The following is an 11713-nucleotide window of genomic DNA, read 5'->3' as shown; positions in this document are numbered from 1 at the left end:
CGTTTATTTTGTGTGACTAAAAAGGCATAAAAATCCCTAATGAAACTCGCACGCTATGTTAGCATCAGCAGAAAAAAAGTTCTTTCTTAGTTCAGTTGCAGAATTGTCTCCTTTTTCCAAATAACACAGCATACTGAATCATAATGTGCCTGTAAAAAGTCAAATTTGAATCCATTAAGGAACTGCTCAGTAGAAGTTGGATGTGCTCTAAAGCACACTAAATTTCCTTCTACTGAAGGAACAAAATATCATTCAGGAAAAGAAGAGTCATAACATAAGTCTGGCATTTCTTAAACTAATTATACCTAATTTAATGTGAATTATACTTGATGTAATAAAGTGATAGTCAGAAGAAAAATGTAAGCAAAGAACATTGTGAAGAATGTACCACTCCACATCTATAGTCAATAGAATTAATGCTAGAAAATGTAGAGCTAATTAAAAGTAGGAAGTTATAACAACCCCAAGGAACTGTGATCACGAGTACTGAAAAAAAAGCAATTAAAAGGTAGAAAATAATAATAATGTTGTGTGTAAATAATCAAGTTATATTATAGATATTCTTTGGCTGACTGTAGCTACAAAAGTATGAGCATTAAATAAGCTAGTAGGATTTTCTCTTTGCTCTTCAGCAGCTTATAGTTAGCTCACAGATGTCTTCTGTCTCAATTCAGTTTAATCCAATCAACTCACCTCACTGCCCTATATTTACCTATAAGAATGTTTTTTGGGGTGAAAACCAGCTGCTTCTTCCTCCTGATGTTGGCATACAGAATATAGCAACAGCACTTCCTTTCACTCATCATGTGTCCATGGCTCTCAAGGTCAAAACTGCTGAAACCAAGGTAAAGGGAATTGAGTTTACTTAGTGTTGTGTGTCAACAGATAGTATTTAGAGAATTAGAAAACTACTGCGGGACTTGAATGAACTGTTGCTTTCATTCTCACAGACTGTTCTCTTCCTTAAAAAAAATCAAAATAAAACCAAAATTAAAAGGACATTTTATAATATAGCACTGCAAAGTACATTCTATAAAAAGAATTTCAAAATATGTGATATTGTTCCATTTATGAGATACAATTCTTGGAAGTGTTTAATTAAATTCTTCATTTGATGTCACCACTGATTTCCTAAGATAATTCTTTTAACTTTTTTTGACATATTATAAGTAATACTGTAGTTTTTAACTTGGGGTGGTTTTGCTTTGAGATACCAGAAGATCTAGAAAGAGAAAAATAGTTTGAAAATAGAAAGTATTCTGAGATTTTAAAATGTATTTTTAAATTTCTGTGGCAAGGTGAAATAAAAAAAAATGAAGTAGAATGTGATATAACTGGAAAATTAGCAAAGTGTTTTCATTATCATGTTGCTTGCATTTGTTTAGCTTACTCAGCTGAGCAAAGTATACTATTCATAATACCTCACTACCCCCTAAAAACAGGGACTAAGAATATTCTAGGTACAAAGAGAAAACTCCTGTACCTTTGATGCCAATGAAAATTTGTCACTGACTTCAAGGCTAGGAATTCACCTACTGTAATTAGAGGTCATCAGGTCATCAGCTCAATGCCATCCTTCAGCTCTGTGATTTTTCCCTTCAGTCCTGCCTCCTCACTTTTATTACAGTACAAATCTGCATCTGGAATAGATAAGACTTTGCAGAGGCAGTTGCAAGAGGAGTGGCAGTGGGTAAAGGAGAATTACAGGGAAAGTGCAACTGCTCAAAGAAGTAGAATGAAAATAATTTCCAGCAAACATGTGCCAAAAATTAAACTTCCAATGCTTAAAGTTACTTTCAGGAAGTAACTTGCAGCCAAACTTGCAAGTTGTATGTGACATTGTAGTCAATTAACGTTACTGCAGTGATGGTGTGCACTGTGGAAAAGAAGGGATCAGAGGGGTTATTGGGACGATTTTCATTTAGAATAAGACTGCAGATAGTGAAAAGGAGTTGTACTTAGCTCTCAGACCAACATGGCTGAAGAGTAATTGTTCTCAGTTTTTGCTTGGCTTTGTTTTGATATAGTAAAAACTTAAAAGAGTAAGTCTGTCCTGAACATTTTCTTATTGACAAATATGTTTGTTCTGGCATGATGGCTTTCCCTCTCACTGCATTAGAAAATAAAGCTCTTTACTCTCTCTTTTTGTGGGACATACATGCACTACTCAATATGCAGCACCTTACAACATTTAGTAATATAAAAATAATTAGTTTGCTAAATTCACAGTATCCCCACTTCTGTCAATGTTGGATGCTTCTGTAATGTCATTATGTACCACATAACCATTCAAATAACTAAGGCCAGAAGTGAAGGTTAGAGTTGGAGTTTCATCCACAGAGGCATCTGCTTTTGCTTTGTCAGATCTCTTATTTCCAAAGGCAGTTTGTTCCACTGGCTAATTGTCTTTACAGTTCACAATGTCCTTCATGCATCTTTTGAATTTGTCTAGCTAGAACTTGAAGCTGTTTATTTCTTATGGCTTTTCTGATAGATTAAAGAGCCCTTAAGTACATGGTGTTTTCTGCCTGTGAAGGTACTTATCCATCATAATCAAATCATCCCTCAGAGCTAAACAGATTGACCTCTTTAGGGCTGTAGTCCTAATGAAGAAAAACCCCAAACATTTCTAGCCATGAGCTCCCTTTTGTGTCTCTTCTCTGTAGCTTCTTAATTTCTTAAATTACTCTAAAAATTGCTGGCAGAAAAAACCCCAACAACAAAACCACCTTAAACACCAAAGCCTTAAGGGATTTTTATTTTGTGTCTCAGTACTGCAAGAGTAACTCATAAATATGAGCTGGTATGAGCATATGCTCATCTGCAGCCCTTCTCAGACTCACTGCCTCCATGAGTAGGGGCTCCACTTACCAGCATAGAACGAACTAAATCAAAATGGAAATTGCACTTTAGAGCTGGTTTAAGTTTTACATTTTTCACGCCAATCTCCCCTGGCAACAGAGTTTTATTTAAAAATGAAGACTTAAAAATATTCTACACCTCTTTTTTTTTTGTTGTTGTTCTTTAAATTTATTAATTTTGAATAATTTATCAAGAACATCACCCAACTTTATCCTCAAAATCTATGGCAATGATAAGGGCACTCACTAACCAATTTTGATAGAAAGTCATGAATAAAAGTAAATAAATAAAAAGAGCAAGCCTCTTCAAAGCACTGAAAAGTGGAAATTATTTTTGAAATTTCACAGTATCTTACATGTTTGCTTTTTTCTTTCATTCCTTTAGTCTTAGTTCTTATGCAAATACTTCTTCTTGCTTTTGCTATGAATGTGCAATTATTGTTTTCCCTACAACCCTATAACCCTATAACCAACCTACATACATGTGATTCCTTTTACCTTTCTTCAGAACTGAGTCCTATTCTCTACTAGTCGTTCCCTATTTTTTTTCTAAAATTCATTCCTATTGTAAATATGTTGTCACCATTCAAAGAGGTAAATACTGACTTCTTTTGCATTGACATAATCTACTATGTGCAATCCACAGGTTCTGCTTTCCCTTTTTTTGATACACTGAAAAATTGCATCCAGTCCCCAATAGATTACTATTTTATTTATGCATGGCCACTTTTCATGGATTTACTTCTGAATGAATACTTGCATTTGGAACATTTCATTGTCTTAGTCTTCATTTTTCCATTTTAAACTTATTTTTGATCAACATAGACAAGAAGTTCTGTAAAACATCAAAACTTCCAAACTCTCTTGCTGTCAGCTCCATTCCATTGATCTCAGGGGAAATTCAGCATGGGATTTTCCAGATCCCACTAAAATATATGCAGGCTTAGGGCCCGTATTTATACATCCAACTGTATTAATAATGAAATCACTGATAATTATGTTCCCTTTAGATCATTGCATAATGGTTCATAGTTTGGAAATATATGGAGGTCTTACCAGATGAGTCAGGTAAACACATATTTCTAGTTTCAAATATTTGATAGCCAAATTGGAGAAGGAGCAAGAAGTCTTAACTCATTATGTATGTTATACCTGGGCTAAGAATTCACACACTAGTCTACTTCTAAAATAGAATATAAAAAAGCAAAATGTAGGCACCCATCCTTCCATCATCATGTAGCGCATTATTGAAGATGGACAATATGAAATTGGTAGCAATTTTACCTAGACACTGTCTTTGTCATGTATTTTTTCAAGGGAAAATAGAGTAGAAGATGCTGGATGGAGAGGCTAGGCAGAGAAGAAAATGACTATAGAGAAAGAGTGTGATAACTGTAAAAAAATTACCATCTCATTTTCTGAACATATAAATTAAATATATAATAAGTATACAACAATATGTGATAAAAAAGCCATAAATTATAACCACACATTAGGACTTGAAATGCACCAAAGAGCTTTTAACACTTTTAAGTAATCAGCAGCAGCAAAAATTCTGCCTAAACATTTAATTTTACTGGTTTTTTTCACATTATGATTGATAAAAATGTAGAATTATTTTCTTACAATACCTGATGTAATCATGGCATTAGGTTTACTGTGTTATGTTCTTTTGCAGGTTGTTCTGGTGAATCTGTTGATATGCATAGTAGTTTTCTACACTGTCTACTATGTGGTCCTATCTGTGTGCTTTGCAGTGTTCAAGTAAGACTTCCTTGTCTTTAGTCTAACATGCTGCCATACTGCAACTGGATATCATGGATAGAGATATACCTGTTTAAAGGAAGCATCCAGACTGGAGGCATCCAATCCCAGCTTTCTGCGAACATATATTTCAGATGCAGTTTAATTGTTGTACCTGAACGTTCTTTCAAATGCACAGATTGGCAAATGGAGACTCAAAACTAATATAAAATGTTGGTTCTAATATACTTGCTTGCATTTGGACCATGTAAATTAGTGAATATAAGAGAAAAGATGACACAAAAAAAAAGAATAAGAAAGATTTTATAGCCAATAAAAAAGACAAATTATATTCCCTTAGGAAGTTATTGATTAGCATGTATAGCCAAACGTCATAAATAAAAGGCAAGGGCAAAATCCCAACTCAGAATGAGACTTACAGAGCTTGCAGAAACCCAGAGTATTCAGTTTCAAATCCTATTTCAAAGCACAAATAATGTGTTATATAGTCACTAAGTCATTACTAAAATCTCTGATTAAATTTATTCATTCTGTTTCTACAGGATTAAAATGTTGGATGGTTTGGCACCTTTTGATTTTAAGACAAATCCCTCCTGGATTAACCCATATTATTTAGGTAACTGAAGTTTGTCTTCTTTTTTTTTTCTTCAGTCAAACATATATATTGTATCTGGATATAAACTTGTCTTCCAATGGACAGCATTTTAAAACTGTTCTAGTATTACCAGTGATTTGTGTATTTTAGCTATGTTGCAATTAAATGTTTATGCATCTTGCTAGCACTTCTCATTTCTGTGCTGCTACTTAACATTCAAGTGATTTTTAGGCTTTTTGTTGAGTTCTTCTGATCTTGCATCATTTGAAGGAAACATTGTGCTTTGTCAGGATGCTACATTCTCATTGCAGAACAATTACCTATTCTCCATTAAGTTTCTCCACAAAACTGTTTAATTTAATTTTCATACTGAAGCACAATTCTTATGAATCATTGGACCCAGATCTGAGAAACAGGTCACGTTCAACTAATGGATATTTTGCTTTGGTAATGTTTGAATACAGTGGGCATTAAAGTATCAGGACTTGATTGTAGCTCAATCCCTTAACGTATCTTTATATAGCCTTACAAAAATTTCTGCAATTTGTCTGAAGCTCTCAAAATATATTCTTTTTCCTAAACTGTCATTCCTAAAAAATTACATGCAAACATAAAATTTTACAAGATTTGTAATCTATTTTACAAAGGCAAACCTCATCATCCGTCAGTAAAGTAGGTAAAGCTCAAAAGTAAATTGGTTAGTTCATCAGGTTAAAAGAGTAATGAAAATGCATGGATGTTTCTACAGTGTCAATACTGACTTCGGATGAAGAAAGAACAATTTCTGTTACAACGATGGAAAAGAAAATTAAAGCATATTCCATTGGAATTAATTTTCAGGGCCCTAATGTAATTACTGTATTTCAATATGATTTTTCCCCAAATTTTTATCAGTTAGTTTGATGCATCATGTTTATATGCCAAAGACAGCGGCTATGTCATGCAAACAGTTAGTATTCCACCCTCCTTTCTGTCCACTGGATTAAATAACATGGAAACACAAAAACATGACACCATCAGTTTAAAGTCTTTTAAGGGCATAGAGTCAGAAGGAAAATCTCTGAATGATGCTGCAAATGACAATTAGTTTACTGAAGAGTTTCATCATGCCTGTTAAATACAGAATTATGTCTTAAGGTAACCTCAAAATAAAGATGGAAGTCAGCTCAGAAGTCAGGTATCTTTTCTGACCCAGTTTTGTAAAAAAGTTTCCAGAGCATTTTCCTACCCTAAATGTAATTTAAAGGGATAATATCTTCCTGAAATAAAATATTAAACAAAAAATGTAATAATGCCTTGTCAAACATTATCTTTTTGGGGTTATTTACCACTTTCCTAACCACATGGAGGTTTTCCAGTTAAATTTTTCTTATTTTTCTACATTTTTTTAAACTACGGGGTGAGAGATCCATAATACAATAGGAAGTAATAGACTGCATAAATAAAACAATAAAATTGAAAGGCACAAAATGCTGCCAAATGAAATGTCATTGTATAAATTTCACTGTGAAAAAAGGAAATATGGCCTCTCTACTGTCAGCTACAGTAATCATAGGTAACTGCAACAGTAAGAAAAATTAAAAAACAATTCCAATAAAAACTTTGTTTTTATATGCCTGTGTACTTAAAAAGAAGAATAAATTGCATTTAGATGGACAATTATATGACTTACAAACTCATGATTATGTCCTGTTGTATGGGAACTCAGCATCAGAGCTAGAAGAAGCATCATACATTTTCCATTCAACCCCCTACTATCCCAGGTAGCCACACAGCATAAAATCACACTTTGCCCTAAAAATGGTAATTTTTAATCCTGTTACCCATAATAGCAAGTAAACAAGCTGGGAACTAAGCACCACTCCTTTGATGTATTGAAGAATACAGCTCACAAAATGCCACGTGAAGTTCCTCCACACCTTCCAGCCCACAGGGCAGGCAGAGCCTGCCTATGCCATGACTTCTGCAGAGCTGTCTCCCACGTCAAAGGCTGGTGGCATGGCATGGCATGGCTCAACACACTCCAGAGAAAGCATCAGGGGACAGAAATGCACCATTTTGTCAAAGAGAAAAAAAAATTTTCTTGGTTAGATAACTTTAATCGTCTGTTTTGGCAGCATAATTTTGTTATTATCACTTTGCTGGTAATTCTCATTCACTGTTTAACACAACACAGACATAGCTGCTGAATGTCAGGCACAGTGACAGCCTGATAGCTGTGGCAGCCTTGCTATCAGTGCTGAGAAAAGCCAGGCTCCTGGTTGTATGGAAGGATTGCCTCTGCTCACCTTGTGAGCTCTCTGCTCATCTTCCCTTGTATGCTGGTCTGTAAATTGTTGTGAGATATATATATATATTCCAGAACATATAATATATGAATATGTGATGCAATGAAGAGAGAAAGCAATGAAGTTTCTTACCAAACGTAATCCCTTAACCACAGCATTTTGTTTTGGATGAGAAAAACTTTACCTATGTCAGTATCAACTCAATCTATTTGGCACCATATAAAAAGAGTGTTGATGGTCCCTAAGGAAAATTTCCATGAAATTTCTCCTCTAGGTTATATAAATTGTTCATAAATCTGTCAGTAGTCATAATCCTGTTAATCCTTGTGTTTTTACATAAAATACATGACATTTTAAAGTGCATAGGCAAATCAGGATACAATCCATGCAGATGTCTGTGGCAAAATTAGAAATTATCTTTGCAATGAAAACATAAGCATAATATTTCATGGAATCATAGAATCACAGAATCATTAAGGTTGGAAAAGACCTTCAAGATCATCAAATTCAAGCATCAATCATGCACCGCCATGTGCACCATTAAACCATGTCCTCAAGTGCTATATCCACATCTCTTTTGAACATTTACAGGGATGGTGACTCCACCATTTCCCTGGGCAGTTCCAATGCTTTACAACCCTTTCTGTGAAAAAAAATCCCAATATCTAATCTAAACCTCTCCTGATGCAACTTGAGGCCATTTCCTCTCATTCTATCAGTTGTTACTGGGAGAAGAGACTGACTCCCACCTGGCCACAGCCTCCTTTCAGGTAGTTCTAGAGAGTGGTAAGGTCTCCCCTGAGCCTCCTTTTCTCCAGGCTCAAGAACTTCAGCTCCCTCAGCTGCTCCTCATAGGACTTATGTTCCAGACCCTTCACCAGCCCTGTTGCCCTTCTCTAGACATATTCCAGCCACTCAATGTCTTTCTTGTAGTGAGAGGCCCAAAACTAAACTCTGATCTTTTAAGAAAATTTTCATAACTATCTCAGTTATTTTAACTTCATATTGCTATCATTTTGAATGTAAGAAGAAGCCTTTCAAAACTGTGTTTGGTGAAAATATCCTATTTTCCTTTACAGTTCTTGTGATATCATTGGAAATAACTTTCTTCATTTGTGGTCTGCTATTCGCTCTGGTTGTGGAAGAATGGGTTTGGGATTATGCTGTAACAGTTACTATTATTCATATCATTGTAACTTCAGTAGGTAAGTAGGTTTACTGCTAATACTTGCATAGTATCACAGGTTGAGGGACAAATCAACTATGATTTATCTACTGTCTTACTGGACTAACTTAATTTTCCTTAAAGCTAAATAAATATGTCTATTTTCCATCCATTTGATTCATGCCTCTATATAAATCCTCCCATTTAAAACTCAACTCTGGATTTATTGCAGAATTTTAAACCGCTATTTTGTTGTGGAAAAAATTACAGGTTAGTTCATAATCTCACACTTTATATCAAACATATACCTAGATACAATTTCAGCATCTGGGACTTGTGGGCTTTTTCAAATCAACAAATTAATAGTTGTTCATGTCCTGCCACTTTAAGATCTAGTTATTAATACTTCAGCACTAGTTCAGAGTAAAAAAGGATTTTTGTTTCAACATAATCAATGTAAAAGTTTTAAATTAGATCATTAGAACTAAATCTCGTTGAGGAAAATGAAGCATTTTACTATCAAAACTTCTTTCCCCTGAAACTCCTCCCCTCACAGGAAAGAGAAGAAAAAGAATTAGCTGCTGTAAATGAGGCTCATCATCACTTTTTTCCAGCACCTGGTAACCTGCTCCCTCTGCTCATGCTGTTTAGCAGAATGCTTCTATGTCTAATTAGAAATATATTTTAACTCCATCCCTGCCAGACCCAATTTGGGGATTCTTTTATCTTATAACAATGAGCTTAGTATGTTTATCCTAAAATTTAGGAAAAAGAAAAATATCACAGACAAATTAGGACTCCCTCTCTACTACATAGTAATTAATCTTCCATTTTCTATTGCTTTGTGCATTTGTCATTTAGTATTTTCAACAGATGAGGATTCTCTATTTCCTATGACAAACTAAGCTAGAGACCAACAGAGAGTTCATCTTAAAAATTGAGCATAATTTCTTATCTACTGAATTTGATTTCCTGGAATTTAAACTACTCATATTCCTCATTATTAACTTCTGTATTTAAATCAAGAAATTTACAAAAACTACCAAAAAATCTGATTTGTACATAATTTATACAGGAAGATAGCTTCTGTCATTACATTAGATGATGCATTTTGATGTCCAAACAATCCCAGATTTGTTATTGCTTCTTTCAGATGGCCAACCAAACCTCTGCTGGCTGACCCTGAGCTGCCAGCAGATGCAGTGTGTCTCCCAGCCCACTTTACTGCCTCTGCAGTCCTGGCAGCTTTCTCTGGGGGAGGCAATATTGGGTCATGTAATGGCCTTGCAGCTGATCTTAGAGTGGGGATGTGGGTCAGTCTGCAGGTGCCAAGGGCCAGTGCCCGGCCCAGGAGGGCACATGCCATGCTATAGTGTTAGCTTGCAGTGTGCAGCCCCAGCTGCTCTGTCACACACAGCATTGCCCATTACACAGAAAATGCCAGGCAGCTTAATTTATTTGGATTGCAGCAATATGTAGGCTCTCTACCAGGGAAATGGTGTCCCTGTAGTGCTAAACTGTGAACAGGTAAGTAATAAAAAAGACATTTCTTCTGCAGGGTATCTAAGAGGTTGGTTTAGCAAACATTATGTTTAGACTTGCCTTCCAGGGGAATCCCTCACACAGCTAAGTTTAATGGTATGGTCAGGTATCTGAATAATCACAATGTAAAGCATTTGCCATTTCAAGATATGTAAAATATATAATCTATGAAACATAACTAAGCAGACCTTTGATAACACAGTGCACTGTTTACATGTCCACATCCTTATAGTTTTAAAATTTACATTTCTACTTTTTTTCTTCTTGCAGTTATGTCTGAATTCCCCCTGATGTTACACTGGTGGCTGGCATTAGGTATAATTACATTCTTTAAAGTTTAAGTTGTTAGAATCTGTGTAGAAAAATTAATATTTATAGTATGAATTTTTTCTATTAAATGTCTGTTGCCTTACTAATCTGAGAATTTTCTACATTTAAAGAAGAAACATAGGCTTTTCATTTATACTTCTTTTAATGACACAGGTAAGTAATGCTGGCCTAGCATTTGCCTCACCTTAAAAAAAACCCTCTAAGACCAGAAGGTGCTCAGCTTACGTTAATCTGGCAAACAAACAGCAGACACATGACTTGAAATGAGTCATGATTAAGTCCTGACCAATTAAACTGTTTCAGTTCAGGTGTCAAAAAGACAGTTGTCCAAACTAGTCTTCCTTTATAATCAATTGGAACAAACAGGCACCTTCAGAGGCAAGTTTTATAAACACTATGCACAGGTACTTATGACAGATGAGATAAATTCATCATCACATTTCTTCAAGGTGAATGGCAAAACTACACTTCTAAATATTTCATTTTCTGTTAAATTATAATCACAGATTTTTACTTGAAAAATAGATTATTTTTTAAAATACTGAAGGGAAAAGGATTGCTTCTCTTCTATTTTCTTATATAATGCATAACAAGGATCGACAGCAGCAGTAAACTCCTAAATGATGGGAAGAGGCAAATAAATTCCTTGTCCTGGAACTGGTTTTGTATCAGCAGCTCCTGGGACTGGTATCTTTGTAGGTAGTTAAATCCTTGGACAAAATACTTAAGTAGGCAGGCCATTTTTAAAAAAATTGAATATAAAAAGAATGTCAGTTTAAGGTTTTATCATAAAATTTGTATTCCACTATAAAAATTAACACAAAACAGCCATATCTTTTCTTTCAGGATCTGGAGTAACTTCAATGATTTGTGGAGGACAGATTTTGGCATACTGCTTGTTCAAAGACAACTTCATTTACCCCATTCTAGATGATTTTTGAAATGGAAAATTAGAACTTGCTTTTGTATCTGTATGATTTCTATGGTTTCATTAACAGTGTAATTAAAGTTAGCAACTGCGTTATTGTAAGGTTAATATTTACTTTACTGGACCTCTTGTATCTTATGTTTTCATGCAATGTCAATGTCATCACTTTCAGCTTTTGTACGTACATTTTCCATTAATCAAATAATTAGGTACACTCACTGTTTTTAAAAAAACAAAGAA

At 34.7% G+C, this 11713-nt stretch overlaps 1 protein-coding gene across 1 annotated transcript; it reads left to right on the top strand.

Moving 5' to 3' along the window:
- Positions 1 to 812: 812 nt before the first annotated feature.
- Positions 813 to 11486, top strand: TMEM244 (transmembrane protein 244). Its single transcript, XM_071547906.1, has 6 exons — positions 813 to 845; positions 4540 to 4625; positions 5168 to 5241; positions 8588 to 8713; positions 10486 to 10530; positions 11392 to 11486. The coding sequence occupies exons 1-6, from the start codon at positions 813 to 815 to the stop codon at positions 11484 to 11486; spliced, it is 459 nt and encodes a 152-aa protein (XP_071404007.1).
- Positions 11487 to 11713: the final 227 nt, after the last annotated feature.

This window comes from Pithys albifrons, chromosome 2, assembly GCF_047495875.1.
Source record: "Pithys albifrons albifrons isolate INPA30051 chromosome 2, PitAlb_v1, whole genome shotgun sequence".
Lineage (NCBI taxonomy): Eukaryota > Metazoa > Chordata > Aves > Passeriformes > Thamnophilidae > Pithys > Pithys albifrons.
This window is presented reverse-complemented; position numbering and strand designations above follow the sequence as displayed.

What these genes read in the sequence shown, in the direction of transcription:
- TMEM244 (XM_071547906.1), top strand. Translation starts at nt 813, where the DNA reads ATGGCTCTCAAGGTCAAAACTGCTGAAACCAAG. An exon ending in GTGTGCTTTGCAGTGTTCAA is followed by an intron (nt 4,626 to 5,167) that starts GTAAGACTTCCT and finishes CTGTTTCTACAG; the next exon opens with GATTAAAATGTTGGATGGTT. An exon ending in ACACTGGTGGCTGGCATTAG is followed by an intron (nt 10,531 to 11,391) that starts GTATAATTACAT and finishes CTTTTCTTTCAG; the next exon opens with GATCTGGAGTAACTTCAATG.